At 44.8% G+C, this 16,657-nt stretch overlaps 1 protein-coding gene across 3 annotated transcripts in view; it reads right to left on the reverse strand.

Moving 5' to 3' along the window:
• Window positions 1–16,657, reverse strand: part of TIMELESS (timeless circadian regulator) — a 72,998-nt gene that overhangs the window by 48,881 nt on the left and 7,460 nt on the right. For all 3 annotated transcript variants that reach the window (XM_081849522.1, XM_081849520.1, XM_081849521.1), the window contains exons 2-6: window positions 7,511–7,636; window positions 6,390–6,543; window positions 4,125–4,239; window positions 1,063–1,125; window positions 718–819 (exon numbers count right to left, since the gene is read on the reverse strand). In XM_081849522.1, coding sequence (XP_081705648.1) covers window positions 718–819; window positions 1,063–1,125; window positions 4,125–4,239; window positions 6,390–6,543; window positions 7,511–7,607 — 531 coding nt within the window. In that variant the 5' untranslated portion in view covers window positions 7,608–7,636. The remainder of the gene's footprint in view (window positions 1–717; window positions 820–1,062; window positions 1,126–4,124; window positions 4,240–6,389; window positions 6,544–7,510; window positions 7,637–16,657) is intronic.

Here is a 16,657-nt window from a genome sequence, read left to right on the forward strand (position 1 = left end):
TCTGCTTCGAGTCAAACCTAAGTCAAGCCATTATTATATACAGTATTTTTCCGTGTATAACACGCCCCCATGTATAAGACAGAAAGGACTGCCCAGATTGCCCAGAGCTGTTGAGCTTTTGGGGGCAGGGGGCCCTTGCCGAAGCCACCAATAACACGCCCAATAGCCGCTGACAATCTCCGGCTCACCACAGCAACAAAAACCACGTCCCACCTATGTGTACTATCTGTGTACAGTGGCACCTCGGGTTAAGTACTTAATTCGTTCCGGAGGTTCGTTCTTAACCTGAAACTGTTCTTAACCTGAAGCACCACTTTACCTAATGGGGCCTCCTGCTGCCGCTGCACGATTTCTGTTTTCATCCTGAAGCAAAGTTCTTAACCTGAGGTAATGTTTCTGGGTCAGCGGAGTCTGTAACCTGAAGCGTATGTAACCTGAAGCATATGTAACCTGAGGTTGCATACTGTATAAGACAACCCCCCAATTTTTAAACACGGTTTTAAAACATAAAAACCCTGTCTTGTACATGGAAAAGTACAGTAATTCACCCTAAAACAGGGTATAAAAAAACCAAAGCAGTGACTGCTGTGAAAGCAGAGATACAGGTAGGTGAACCTCTGCAAAAGCTCAGGTGCTTCTTTCGCACCTTCAGGCAAAGCCCTAGACCAGTAGCAGCCTGACCACAATTGGGTGCCCCCCCTTCAGACATGTGAGTACCTTCTCCTCATCGGGATCGGCCGGGACGTGCAGCACATTGCGCACCAGCAGCAGAATCCGCTCAATTAAGAGGTTATCCTCCTCCTGACGCTGTTCCCAGTCCTGGGGGCAGGAAGGAAGGAAGGAAAGGGCAGGTCATCATATATAAACCCCCCACAACACAAGTGGGTTCATGGGGCAGAGCTTTTTTGCCTCTGCCCAAAACCCAACCTTGCCCTCCCACCCCCTTTTTTTGGTCCCCTTCCACATCCATTCCCTAAACCACTTCTGGCTCCTTGCACTTGAGGATCGGGTCCCCCACAAAGTGCCACTTCTGGGACTGGGGGCCAAAACGGTACTACTCACCAGCTGCAGCAGGTCATATAGCTTTTCACTCAGTACCCCAAAGATCTTCTCATTGGCAAATGCCTACAAGGTGGGGAAGGAAGCGTGTTAGTCTCCCCTGTGATAGGAATTTTATGGCCTTAGATATATGGTAATGTTCATACGCGTACCAACCAAGCACATCAGCACAGGAAGACTGACTTGGAACCATTTTGATTCCCAAACTGTCCCAAACTGAACAAATGTTTTCTCTGCAATGTCAAAGTGGGAAAGCCTCCCCATTGTCTTTTCCTTCACAAATCCTGTCTTAAGGGTATGTCTGTGTTTGAATAGGGTGTGAGCCTGTGACCTGGCCCAGGAACTAAGTATTTATCATTACAAAAGACTGGCCAGGCTCCCCAGGCAATCCAATCAAGTAACCTGCCAGACAGGAGATAAACAACAAGAGAAAAACAAGATTCAAATTTCTGTTTTAGACCGCCTTTTCTGTGATGTAGTTGCGATGTATCTGAGGGGTGGTCTTAGGTTGCACCCCTTCTGTGATGTATGTATGATGTTTCTGGGGGTGGTCCTGATCTACAGGGTGGGAATTTCAAAAGTCTTTATAAGGCCTTGCATGCCATTTTTCTGGGTTCCTCCTCCTTTCCTGCGGGTGAGGGGAGCACCCTGTTGCAACAGTTCAATAAAGATCAAGCTTACTAGCTGCTTTGCTTCTCAATATTCTCTGGTTGGCCTCTGTTATTCTCTCCTACCAATAGGGAACCTATGTGAGGACTCTATATGGGCTCTTGGATACCCCATAAGGGAAAAGGGCAATTTTTGTTTACAACACCCCTAGAGCAGTGGTTGTCAGAGGGTGTGGCAGGAGAGGATGACAAGCGTGGCAGGAAGGTTCAAGGGCGATCAAAGAAACATTTAAATGTTTCGGTGCAGTATAGTGTAGCACAGCAGATTTTTCGCCCCATAAGACGCACCTAGTTTTTAGAGGAGGAAAACAAGAAAAAAAATATTCTGAACGAAACAGTGGATGTATGATTTTGGGGGTTCATGCTGTGGCCACAGACATGTGATCTGATGGTGAATTAGGGGTGACCCAATGTAAAAATCCTGAGGATCCATGTGGATCCGTGCTATGTAACCACGTTTTTGCGCCACAGCAGTCCCACGCAACAGTGGGTGTGTGATTTTTTTGGTGGTGCCCCGCAAGACGAACGCCTCGCAAGACGGAAAACCCGCTAGACGAAAGGGTTTTCCGTTTTGGAGGCACTTCGCAAAACGAATTTCCCTATGGGCTTGCTTCGCAAGACGAAAATGTCTTGCGAGTTCCTGCGGGTTTCCCCCCCCTTTCCCCCCTTTTTCTAAGCAGCTAAGCCGCTTATCAGCTGATCCGCTAAGCTGATAAGCTGCTAAAAGCCACTAAAAGCCGCTAAACCGCTAATAGCGCTAATCTGCTAAACTGTCAATGGGCTTGCTTCGCAAGACGAAAAAACCGCTATACGAAGAGACTCACGGAACGGATTAATTTCGTCTTGCGAGGCACCACTGTATTTCTTATTAATAAAATGTACAACTTCAGAAAGCTTTTACAGAGTTACAATTAAATACAATAAACTCTGCTTATAGAGATGGGAGACACAGAGGCATACCAACAAACAAACGTGTTTGCATTAGGGGATGTCCTGAAGTAGAAGACCTTATGCATTATATCTTGCGCTGCCCCTTATATAACGAAGCAAGAAAAAGATTTTTAGCATCTATAATGACAAGCTCCCCTGGCCAGAACCCCTCTGACATGATTTTATATCTCCTCGCAGACACAGATAAGTATGTGACCTGGCGTGTAGCACTCTTTGCAACTGCCTCTAGGAAAATTAGAGCAAATTATATAGCCAAGGTAGCCACTAACTGTAAAGGAGATGAATTTATTTGACCCTATCTACATAAAACTATATTCTATCTTTATCACCAAACTTCGAATATAATTGCATTGTATTAATTAACAATATTTTTTAATAGATTAGTGGCCGTGTGATAATTTTAGCCTATAATTTTTATTGTTTAATGTCTTAACCTGTATATTAAGGTACTTTTACAGTTCTGTTTAGAGTAGGTAATGTCTTGATAATATAAATGTTTTAAGTTTTTTTCTATCAATCCAGTGTATTTTCTTTTAATTGTTGAATGATTCTGTGTACACTGCGGCGGCCTCTGGCTATGTACAATAAAACTGACTGACTGACTGCTGGGTCAGACTCTTACTCGAAGGCCAAAATATTAATAAAAATGGGGTGCGGTGAGAGCAAATTTTATTCTGAAAGCGTGGCCCAGAAGAGGGAGCTAAACCCCAGAAAAGCAGATCCTCGCTTTTCCCATCGCTAGCCTGCCCACTGTTGATCTCCATCCCTTCTTGAACTCAAGTCTGCCTCCAAGGCCCTCAAGTCAGTGCCCTCTATCCCAGAAGCTGCAGCTCCTCCCCTCCCCTCTCATCTCCAGTCTGAATCCAGCAAAGCATTATTTCCAGAAAGCTGAGAGTGTGCCAGAATTCTGCACGACCACAGGAAGCGCCGCTGCTCAAGAAACACATGGATCCCAGGAAGGATTGGAAGATGAGAGACACCAGTACGAACTGTTAGAATTCCTGCTCCATGATTGCAGTCATGGGATTTTTGTCTTTCACGTGACGGTATATGTTTTGACTCCACAGAGTGGGAAGTGACAGAGACAAGATGTTTGTGTTACTGTGTTCCGTGAAGTGGGACTATTGTCCTTTGTTCTTTTTTGTCTTTGCTGTCTGATGCTAGAGAGAGGGAGGCATGTTGCAGTGCTCCGTGTGTAAATATGTAAATAAAGTAGATTAGCCAAAATGCTGAGTTGCTGAGGTCTGTCACGCAAGTTGCGCAAACTCTGCAGATCGCTAAGTGTGCCGATGTCTGTTGGCATCGGTCGCTGTGATGTTCGGGGTGAAGAAAGCTTTTGGAGCTCCCGAACGATCGACCAGGAGGGAGGGAACATGCCAGTTGGGCATGTGTCCCCACCAGGGTCCTACTCGAGTGTAGGCCGAGCTCCTGCTACGAACCACTCACTTCTTTGTAAGCCTGCAGATAAGAGACGATTTGCAGGAAATGGTGTCGGAAGCTGGCTTCCTGGGGGAGTTTGCCAAAGCAGAGGACAGCTGGCTGGGTTAGGTTTACCATTAACCTAGGAGAAAAAGAAAACAAAATAAGAGGCTCTAACAATTACTGTGAAATAGCTCCACGGAGTCCTAAGCGAGCGACAGCCTTGATGGGGCTAGCGGTTCTCTGCTTAAGGCTGCCAGTGATAAAACTAGAGATTCCACTAGCTGACCTGCTCTGTTCAAGGAGAGCGAATGTGAGAAATAAGGAGGAAGAACTGAAATTTATTTTACCGGAGACTTTCTGGAGCCAGGTTTAAAACCAGCAGATGATACAGTCTTTGGGACTCATTTTAGGTCTTAAAACTATAGAGTGCATTACAAAGAAGCACCTTTTCTCACAGTAGGAAAAAAACAGGCCCATCTCTTCTGACCACTAAGCAAAGCCACATTCAGGATCCTGGAAACCAAGCCTTATGAGGAACAGCTAAGGAAGCTGGGTATTTTAGTCTGGAGAAGAGGTGACAGAGAGCTAATATGATCGCCGTCTTCAAATATCTAAAGGGCTGTCACATGAAAGATGGAGCAAGCTTGTTTTCTCCTGCTCTGGAGGGTAGGACTAAAACCAATGGATTCACGTTACAAGTAAGGGGATTCTGAATAAACACTAGGAAGAACTTTCTGATGGTAAGATCTGTTTGACAGTGCAATGGACTCCCTTGGGAGATGGTGGACTCTCCACCTTGGAGGTTTTTAAGGTTGGAAGGTCTAGGTGAGATTCCTGCATCGCAGGGGGTTGGACTAGATGACCACTGGGTTCAGACTCTACAATTCCATGATTCTAGGTATATGGCCACAAGGGGAAGGGCTCTCTCAGGAGGAACACTCATCTTAAGAAACTCTAGGTGGCATTCAACCAAGTCTTACTCAGAGCAGACCCAATGAAATGAATCAATACGACCAAGTTCATTTTAATTCTGAATAAAACTTGCTTGAATGCCACTCTTCCCTAGGGGGCTGCATTCAGCTTTGCGGGCCACAAATTATACAGATCTGAGAGTGGTGGTTTGCCATCGGGCCGTAGCTCCACGACAGATGAAGCAGATCAAAATTAAAGAAAGCTGGGAACTTTATCAAAGTTCCTGTCACAATTTCTGCAGGCCTTCCTTTTTTCAGAGTATTTTTGTATCTCCTTATAAAGGGTCACGCCTTAGATATACAGTGGTGCCCCGCAAGACGAATGCCTTGCAAGACGAAAAACCCGCTAGACGAAAGGGTTTTACGTTTTGGAGGTGCTTCGCAAAACGAATTTCCCTATGGGCTTGCTTCGCAAGACAAAATGTCTTGCGAGTTTTTCCGACTTTTTTTTCCTCCCCCCCTTTTTTCTAAGCCTCTAAGCCGCTTATCTGCTTATCCGCTAAGCTGATAAGCCGCTAAAAGCCGCTAAGCCGCTAAAAGCGCTAATCCGCTAAGCCGTCAATGGGCTTGCTTCGCAAGACGCAAAAACCGCTAGACGAAGAGAATCACGGAACGGATTCTTTTCGTCTTGCGAGGCACCACTGTACAGTGGTACCTCTGGATGCGAATGGGATCCGTTCCGGAGCCCTGTTCGCATCCTGAAGTGAACACAACCCGCATCTGTGGGTTGCGATTCACTGCTTCTGTGCATGACATCATTCTGACCATCTGCGCATGCGCGAGCAGCAAAACCCGGACGTAACGCACTCCATTACTTCTGGGTCACCGCAGCGGGCAACCCGAAAATACTCATCCCGAAGCTACTTTAATGACTGTATCCCAATTTCATTTATGCATTGTATACCATTACACCATGACCTCCGACTTCTTCACAATCAAGTCTTTGGACTGAAATGAGTTATTAGTCCTGTCTCTCATCAAAGCACTGCCAGGGAACATTGTACATACATGAATAATATTAATTCCTTCATCAAACCTTTTATTGGCATCGCATACAAACATCCATAGCAAATCAATACAGAATTACCGCCTTCCCAGGGACACAAAACATTTGTCAAATGAGAGGCAAAGCAGTTTAACATTACATCTCTAGGTCTCCAGGGAGATCAGACGTTTGCAATGTGTTTCGACGACAAAAAAACCAGCTAAAGATATTTAGCCGCTAACTTGGTGAGCTCCTGATTATTATGATATTAATGTATGGGTTTTAATAAACCTACAGGAGCCAAGCAAGTCATCCCTCACCCACGCGGGTTACCTGATAACAGCATCAAAGAGCTGTTTGTCTTGAGGGTATTGGACGATGATAGGGATCAGGTCATTCTGTAGAATCTGCGCCGCCCCCAGCTGTTGCCGAATATCCCTTGTCTCATCTTCGTGGCGCAGGTAGCGGATCAAGTCTTTCACACTCTCTGAACACAGAGAGATGGGCAGGGAGAGAAGGGTTATGTGGGAGCAACATTGGAAAGGATGTGAAACAAAAAAGCACATGGAATTCCTGTCCCACCACTTAAAAATTAAGCAAGGTTATACAAGAAGTTATATTATTGCTGCAAAAAGAAGAAGCCCTTTTTTAAAATGGAGAAAACAGAAACCCCTGATTATCTTGACAATACAGTGGTACCTCAGGTTAAGTACTTAATGCGTTCCGGAGGTTCGTACTTAACCTGAAAATGTTCTTAACCTGAAGCACCACTTTAGCTAATGGGGCCTCCTGCTGCCGCCGCGCCGCCAGAGCACGATTTCTGTTCTCATCCTGAAGCAAAGTTCTTAACCCGAGGTAATATTTCTGGGTTAGTGGAGTCTGTAACCTGAAGTGTATGTAACATGAGGTACTAAAACACACACACACACACACACACACACACACACACACACACACACATCATTGTTATTTATTGTTTAATAGCCACAATTATAACATCACAATTATAACAAATAAAGGCTTGACATATCTCACTTTGTGAGTCATGAGTCTATCTCACATATCAATTTCACCTTTTAAGTTGAATTATTGAAATAAATGAACTTTTCCATGATATTCTAATTTTCCAAGCTTCACCTGTGTATGCTGCAAGCTGCAGAGTGGCTGGGGAAACCCACCCAGATGGGCAGGATACAAATTCCAACATTATTATTTATTATGCAATGCAGGAATCTTTTGCCGAAGCTGGCTTGAACCCAGAACCTTGAGATTAAGAGTCTTGTGCTCTTATGACAAATCAGTTTTTCCAAGTGTATAAAAACCACACGCTTCTCTAAAATGCATCGCCCACCCACACCCCCATATCAACTGGTTCCATTAATGAGTCTTTTTGTGACAGGCATACCACCCTTTAAACCTCCAATATACACCTGCTACCCCCTGGGGTCTCTCACCTAAGCAATCCGGCTCTTTGTGGTAGGTGTCCCCTTCCAAGAAGCCCAGGGCGCTGCACGTCGCCAAGAGTTCACAATTCATCATGTACAAGTCCATAAATCTCAGCCTAAGTGAAAGAAGGGAGCCTGTGGAGAACAGAAGCAATGTTAAGCCATGGAGGTGCATGGTCATTCACAAAACAAGGGCAGCAGCTCAGTAAAACAAAACGGCTTTTTTTTTGTAAATAATTTTTATTCATTTTCCAATTAAAAAAAAACATTCATATTAATATAAAGACTTATTAGAAAACAAGACCCCAAGGTGGTTATCACCTATGGAAGCTAAGGCTGTGAAAAGACCCAATATGGAGGTCGAATGGCCGAAATATTGGGAAATATTAGAAAGAGATGGAAACAATTGGAGATTGCAGAGTTTGGAGAAACTAAAAGATAAAGTGCGAGATTAGTTACATTACGCTCAGATTAAAGAGGCTTTTAAATTGGATAAAAAGTTAGGATTCCAGGTGGAAAAATCGAAATTGGAAACAGAACTGTTAGAACCTAAGACTAAAGTACTTTCAAGAATGTATAACTTGCTGCTGAAGTGGAATACACAGGATGAAACGGTTAAATCAGCTATGATAAAGTGGGCACAGGATATTGGGTATAATATCATGTTTGCTGACTGGGAAAAGTTATGGACCACCGGTATGAAGTTTACGGCATGTAATGCCTTGAAAGAAAACATTATGAAAATGATATATAGGTGGTACATGACCCCAGTCAAGCTAGCAAAAATATATCACCTGTCAGATAATAAGTGTTGGAAATGTAAGGAAACTGAAGGAACGTTCTTTCACCTCTGGTGGACTTGCCCCAGGGTCAAGGCCTTCTGGGAAATGATATATAATGAGCTGAAAAAGGTATCTAAGTATACCTTCCCTAAGAAACCAGAGGCCTTCCTTTTGGGCATTGTTGGCCAGAGGGTGTTAAGAATGACCGAACATTATTTATGTATGCAACAACAGCAGCAAGGATACTTGTCGCCAAATTTTGGAAAACTCAAGATTTGCCCACGCTGGAAGAATGGCAGATGCAACTGATGGACTACATGGAGCTAGCAGAAATGACTGGCAGAATCCGAGACCTGGGAGAGGAAGCAGTGGAAGAGGATTGGAAGAAATTTAAGGACTACCTACAAAAACACTGTAAACTATATGAGTGCTAAGAAGGATGAGAGATTTGAAAATAACAGGGCACCATAAAGTTAGTTGAAAAGATTATGAGAATGAGTGAATTTTATGAGAAAAATAAATTTTGAATAAATATCATGTCAAAATTAAGTATTTAGGACCTAGATAAAAATATCCAAAGTTAGGGACAAAATATTGGAAATGTGCACAATAAGAATGGAAATAAGGTGATAAGTTGCTGGCTAAAGTTTTATAAATTTGGAACGTAGGAGCGAGAGATGTGAGGAAGTCCAAAAATGAAGAAAAGATGGTTATTATAAGATGCTTAATTTTATGTTTGTTTTTTTCTGTTTTTTTTCTGTTTATTCCGTTTTTTCTCTTTACTGTATTAACAAAACTTTTAATAAAAAAAAATTAATAAAAAAAATAAAATTAAAAAAATTCATATTAATAACAAATTCAAACCAAATCTTTCCACATTCAAAAAATAAATACCGTATTTTTTGCTCTATAAGACTCACTTTTTCCCTCCTAAAAAGTAAGGGGAAATGTGTGTGCGTCTTATGGAGCAAATGCAGGCTGCTCAGCTATCCCAGAAGCCAGAACAGCAAGAGGGATCGCTGCTTTCGCTGCGCAGCGATCCCTCTTGCTGTTCTGGCTTCTGAGATTCAGAATTTTTTTTTTCTTGTTTTCCTCCTCCAAAAACTAGGTGCTTCTTATGGTCTGGTGTGTCTTACAGAGCGAAAAATACGGTAAATAGCCAATTATATAATCTGAATTAATTTCAGTGGGACTTCCAGTGTTCTGGATTTCAAAAGCCAAATGCCCATCCTTTATCTTTCTGCTATCTTCTTTATTACTTCACAATTTTCCAATCCTGATATTAACAATCTCCTCTCGCGATCAGTCAGCCGCTGGTATAACTCACTATCTTGTTTTATTTGACCATTACTTATATCTATAATCACACAGGGGGCTTTTCCCACATTGTTCTCAAATTTAATATTTTGAAGCGCAGTCCTCCTTGATGACCCCTCCTTTTTCTGCTGATTGTTGTGCTCTGGGCTATGAGGCTAGGGTTCAAATCCCCACTCTGTTGCTGCTTCTCAGCCTAATCTACATCGGTTGTTATGGGAATTAACTGTGGGTGGGGATAAAACATATATGGCACATTGAGGGGGGGGAAACAAGGAATGCAAATGCAAAAAATAAAATAAACAATGTACAGTATGTCTGGCTTCAGCAAACAAGAAAAGCTGGTACCAACTCTTGCCATTATCTCAAAATCTGGAGAAAGGAAATAAAATACCACATAGTTCTCATATACTCCCTCTCACACCCCCAGATGTTGATAAACCTTTTACGGCACATGCCACTTTCTGTGTGGCCCAAGTAATTACTGAGGGCAGTGTTGAAAGTCAGAGGGACTGCCCTGACGGTTTTTCGCAGGCATATTCTGCAACATGTCATTCTCTATATAAATACACGTTGGCTACAAAAAATTAATACAACACTCTTCTATTGTCTCCCGAATGAGATACAAATTCATTGCCTAGGATCCACAGAACAACCATCTTAAGCAGGCATAGGCAAACTCCGGCTCTCCAGATGTTTGGGACTACAATTCCCATCATCCCTAGCTAACAGGACCAGTGGTCAGGGATGATGGGAATTGTAGTCCCAAACATCTGGAGGGCAGGAGTTTGCCTATGCCTGATCTTAAGTGACTGTGTGAACTCATGTTTATCCACACAGCTTTTTTTCTTTAAAAGGGATGCTCTCAAAAGCCCAAGTCTCCCAACTGCAGTAGTCATACAACCAAGCCAAAATTCACAATGCAGAATCAACAGAAGCCAAACCTCCTAATTGGCTATCAGGCAGACACAACCAAGACCACCCTTGTTTGGCCATATTAGGAGATCAGGTTCATACAATCCATGTTCTCCTATTGCTATGCAATTCTCCTCCCCTTTGGTAAAGGGACCCCTGATTAGGTCCAGTCGTGGCTGACTCTGGGGTTGCGGCGCTCATCTCGCTTTACTGGCCGAGGGAGCCGGCGTACAGCTTCCGGGTCATGTGGCCAGCATGACTAAGCCGCTTCTGGCGAACCAGTGCAGTGCACGGAAACGCCGTTTACCTTCCCGCCGGAGCGGTACCTATTTATCTACTTGCACTTTGACGTGCTTTAGAATTGCTAGGTTGGCAAGAGCAGAGACCGAGCAATGGGAGCTCACGCCGTCATGGGGATTCAAACTGCCAACCTTCTGATCGGCAAGCCCTAGGCTCTGTGGTTTAACCCACAGCGCCACCTGCGTCCCTTTATTACCCCACAAATTAGCTAATTGCAGCTCCCTGCCCCCCTCTCCCATGCAATTAGCAAACTTCAGAAGCTGCGATCCTGAAATATTACCACCAGCAAGTGAACGGACATTTAAGTTAGGCTGCATGTTTGCTGGGACACAGCACCAACCAGCGTCATGGGATGGACAAGAAAGGTTGCAGCAAACGCGCTACAGCTGCTACTTGTCGCCTGCCAGGGGATGCAGAAGACTTACCTTGTCTCTGCAGGTCAACAAGTGAAAAAGTGGAACTTCGCCGGAAACAATGCTTGGCTATTAATCTCAGCCAAAATCCATAGACCCTTTGCTCAGAAGCTAAAGCATGCTAAAATAGGCAGAGCTGTTGCACAGGTCTTCTCTACAGCAAACTAAGATTTCCATGCAAATTGACTATAGATCTTCAGAAAAGCTTCTGCTATCGCCTACCCATGCCCTGAACCTCGGTTTTTCCAACAGCCAAGGCTATTGAAGCAGAGATATCACAGAACTGCCACAGCCTTAAAGAACCATGAAGAATATCAAGAGATGGAGGACAGATAAAACACCTTTCCTGGCCTACAGATCAGAAAGCAGAGAAGGGATTTCTCACGTTACTCCTGTGTAAGTTTATTTTACCAGCAGAACCTTCCAGTTCCTGGGGCTTCATGCACGCAAACTCCTCAGACGAATGCAGCTGGACTGCTTCCAAAATTCCTGGAACTTTTAAGACGAGAGGGAAAGAGAGAAGCTGCTGGGAACTAGAAGACTGCAGACAACTGGCAAAACTTTGGGCTGCTAAAGAGGAGTAGGAAAAGGAGATGCATTTTCTCCAGAAACTTCTCGACAAGGCAACCCCTTCTTCACCCACCCCAATCCACCGCTATTGGAGTTCACACTGATTTCGAAATGACAGGACGTAACCTGGTTTGTGTAACTGGCCCACTTACACAAAGCGCTGCAGAATTCTAACCTACTTTCCAGTCTCACAATAACCTAGGTCACTATGCAGCAGGGAGGATGTGTGTGTGTGTGTGTGTGCAAGTTGAGGAGAAATGTTTGGGAAGAAGAAGAAGAAGAGGAGTTTGGATTTGATATCCCGCCTTTCACTCCCCTTCAGGAGTCTCAAAGCGGCTAACATTCTCCTTTCCCTTCCTCCCCCATAACAAACACTCTGTGAGGTGAGTGGGGCTGAGAGACTTCAGAGACATGTGACTAGCCCAAGGTCACCCAGTAGCTGCATGTGGAGGAGCAGAGACGCGAACCCGGTTCCCCAGATTAGGAGACTACCGCTCTTAACCACTACACCACACTGGCTCCCAAACCTCTTCTGCAACCACATAGCTTAAGACTCATGCTCAAATACCACTGGGGTATCTTGGCTAGGTGGATGCAATATTCAGTGGGGAAAGATTGGGATTTTGACATCTTAGCACAACCTGTGGCAAGCGGCAGCTTGAAATCTCGTTATAGAGAATTGGCAAGTAAGACCAGCACTGTAGGGGCAGGCTGACCACTGTTCGAAATTACCCAGGCGCCAAGCACACTTTGTACCTGGCTACTGGCCACTTGCGACCAGGTGAAGATGCCCAGGTGCCAAGATGGCACCTGAGGTCTCCACCATCTCGAGGTGCGAGCCTGAGGGGTCCTTGAATCTTGACTGTTTTCACACACTAGCAACCACATCCTGTAGAACTCTATCGGGTATATTTTATCGGCACCATCGGAATGAATTTCAGGAACCTAAAAGTCGTATTGAAAAATACAACTTTTTGAACCATCCGGCCCCAAAAATGCAACTAGGCAGCCTGTTTTGCCAACTATAACCCTGGTTTAAGGAGACAATTGGCGCCTAGCTTGTATCTATATCGCTGAAGAATTAATGCTTTTGAATTATGGTGCTGGAGGAGACTCTTGAGAGTCCCATGGACTACAAGAAGATCCAACCGATCCATTCTTAAGGAAATCAGCCCTGAGTGCTCACTGAAAAGACAGATCCTGAAGCTGAGGCTCCAATACTTTGGCCACCTCATGAGAAGAGAAGACTCCCTGGAAAAGACCCTGATGTTGGGAAAGATGGAGGGTACAAGGAGAAGGGGACGGCAGAGGATGAGATGGTTGGACCGTGTTCTCGAATGAGTTTGACCAAACTGCGGGAGGCAGTGGAAGACAGGAGTGCCTGGTGTGCTTTGGTCCATGGGGTCACAGCTACTCTGTGTGGTAACATGAACATGAGCAGCAGCGGGTCGATCTCTTTGAACCACTACAAAATTCAGCGTTAACCAGATCAGCGTGGTGTGCAACGTTCAAAATGAGCCAGATGCTAGGCGCATTTTGCACCTGGATTTCAGCCACTTGCGATCAAGTGAAAATGCCTGGGTACCAGGATGGTGCCTGACAACACTATCTGGAGGTGCATGCCTGGGGATCATTGGATCTGGACCGTTTTTCACACACTAATACCCCCATCCTATAGAATTCTATCACTCATATTTTTTCTGCACAATCGGAAAGTATTTCTGGGACCTAATTGCTTTTTCTGTGCCGCCTGAGCAAGAGTAGTCACCATTGAGAAAAATGTGCTTGGAATAAGGCAATATATATCCTTGAATCAAGTCACTTTTCTTCTTTTAAGTTCTCAAAGTTCTTAACCTAGCTTTCAAGGTTGTCATCTGAACTAGCCAGATGTTTAACTGAGAATCAGTCAGTCAGTCAGTCCGTCCATCAGTTGAAAAATAAAGACTTTAGAGCAGTCTTGCCCCAAAATGGCAAATAGACATTCCGTTCTGGTGACTGCAACCTTGGTTAAGGCAGAGGTTTTCAACCTTTTTGAGTTCATGGCTCCCTTAACCAACTATATTCTTTCTGAGGCACCCTTGTGTGGCTCAGGAGCCCAGTTGTGTCACCCCTTGCCTGCAGAGCTGGCAACCTCTCATCGTTTTTTTTGAACACCCTTCCTTGTGGAATGTTCCCTCAGCCTCCTCTCCCCTCTCCTTCAGAGTCCTCTGGGCAGCCGTAGCCCCAGTCTTTGAGCTGCCCGCCCCTGCCCCAAATAGAGGTGCCCTCCCAGAGGCACCATTCACCGATGGAGCTTATAGCCAGGGCTGCTGCAACAAACAGCTGTGCAAGCCTCTGGGAGGCAGAGATGTGAGAGGGCATCAGACGATGGAGGGACAGAGGCCAGTGTTGCCTATGGCATCCCTGACCATCATTCAAGGCAGCCCAGGGTGCTACGGCACACTGGTTGAAAACCACCGGTTTAAGGAGTCATCTGGCACCTAGATTAAACATCTGAGTATCTAACACTGGGTGAGCCACCATTTATCAACAGCTCACTGGTGCAGCAAGCAATTGCATGTCCTCCATGCATTTGTTTGTAGGCATTGGCCCTAATTCACTCGTGGCAAAGGAGATTCTGACACTCGGCTGTTAGAACAGCATATAAGCTAGGAGATATCAATACAGTGGTACCTCGGGTTAAGTACTTAATTCGTTCCAGAGGTCTGTTCTTAACCTGAAACTGTTCTTAACCTGAAGCACCACTTTAGCTAATGGGGCCTCCCACTGCCGCCGTGCCGCCAGAGCACAATTTCTGTTCTCATCCTGAAGAAAAGTTCTTAACCCAAGGTACTATTTCTGGATTAGCGGAGTCTGTAACCTGAAGCGTATGTAACCTGAAGCGTACGTAACCCGAGATACCACTCTATCAGGGAGGTATAAAACAAAAGGAACCATAAAACCAAAAATACCATAAAAGCAATTCAAAACGTTACACAGATTTCATAGAATCATAGAGTTGGAAGAGACCACAAGGGCCATCGAGTCCAACCCCCTGCCAAGCAGGAAACACCATCAGAGCACTCCTGACATATGGTTGTCAAGCCTCTGCTTAAAGACCTCCAAAGAAGGAGACTCCACCACACTCCTTGGCAGCAAATTCCACTGTCAAACAGCTCTTACTGTCAGGAAGTTCTTCCTAATGTTTAGGTGGAATCTTCTTTTTTGTAGTTTGGTGTCCTCCCCCGCCATGCGATTTCTGTTCTCATCCTGAAGCAAAGTTCTTAACCTGAGGTACTATTTCTGGGTTAGTGGAATCTGTAACCTGAAGCGTATGTAACCTGAAGCGTCTGTAACCCAAGGTACCACTGTATAATTCTTGAGTTATAATTATGTGATTTGGGCAAGCTGTGACTCACCTCCATCTCCAGTATGGACAAAACGCTAACCTACCATACAGGGATTGTTTTAAGGATTGGGACATCATATGCAAAGCGTGGGATTGGGACCAGGGGACCAGGAGAATGCAAACCCAGCAGAATGGGGAGGACTTGTGACCTTTGAGGTGTTACTGGGCTCCCAACCCCCACCAGTCCCAACCAGCATAGCCAACGGCCCATGATGATGGGAGCTGGAGTACAACATCAGGGGGCAAAGGCCTGCTGTACACACTATAAAGCCCTATATAAAAGATGGCGCTCACAACTGGTAACTTTCCTATCTCTTTGAGTTTGCAGTTAAAACGAAGTAAAACTAAGATAAGGAAAGAAAGAATTGTTGTGTGCACAGGTAAGTCTTTGGGGGGGTACCAGGGCCCTGGGTTTTTCTTGAGATTTGGAGTAAAACGAAGATGATGAGAATCCCTAGGAAAACTGTTTTCAGCCCTCACTGGCCTCAGTTCTTACAATGCAACCACATTGATCCAAAACAACCCTGCACACCATGGCTTATTCAGGCCCCCCTTAGAGCCATAGCTCACATGTGATTTCTTGCTCCTCCCCGCAGGTGACTGGGGCCTAGTTTCATTCAAATTTCCAAGGAAACTGGCCCCCTGGGGAAGTATGAGAAAGTCAATAGCCTACCAGGGAAAGTGTACCTGAGTTGCATAACAGGCCGCATTCTCAACCGCTCTCCGCACCGCTGTGCGCTAACAAAAGCCAGTGAATGTGAATGTGAAGTGGGTCAAGAAAGCGGCCCCATCCCCAGCACAACATTGATGGATCAGCAAAAGGTGTTTCAGAAGAGACACGGCATCATTTTAAGACGGCCAGAAAAACGTTCTCCTTTTGTGTCCAAAGCAAATTTTGCCCATGCATGGCAGAACTTACAGGGCCTGGCTGGCCGGCCAACAAAGACACTTTGAATCTCTCCCATTTGCAAGCATTTTGCACAACTCATGCAGTTTACCCCATTTCCAACCATCACCAGCATCTACTAAAGCCCTCCTCAAATAACCTATGGTAGATTACTGTTCTGCAAACTATTCCTGCATGTTTCACATTAAAAAAAACAAGACAACCATGAGCTACCTTGATTCCATCAGTACTCACAAGGTGATCAGATATCTAGATGGAGGGGGACTAGTCCCCCCAATGTGTGTGGGGGAAGGGGGTACTGCAGACTCCCCCAGCTATTTTTAATTCACACACTAGGGCTGGGCAATATATCGTCCAAAACCAGCTTGATGTCCATAGCGTAATAACGGTTTCACAACTTTTGATCTGGTCACGTATCGCGAATTGCGATGCTACATCGCGCTATTTAGCTAGTGATATATCACGATGTTGAACGCCCAAGCCCTACTTTTCGCCGCTACATAGTTCCATCCTTATTTCAGACATTGTGATATACTGATATATCACAACGTTTAAAAAGGTAAAGGG

The sequence above is a fragment of the Podarcis erhardii genome (assembly GCF_964252035.2).
Source record: "Podarcis erhardii genome assembly, chromosome: 2".
Lineage (NCBI taxonomy): Eukaryota > Metazoa > Chordata > Lepidosauria > Squamata > Lacertidae > Podarcis > Podarcis erhardii.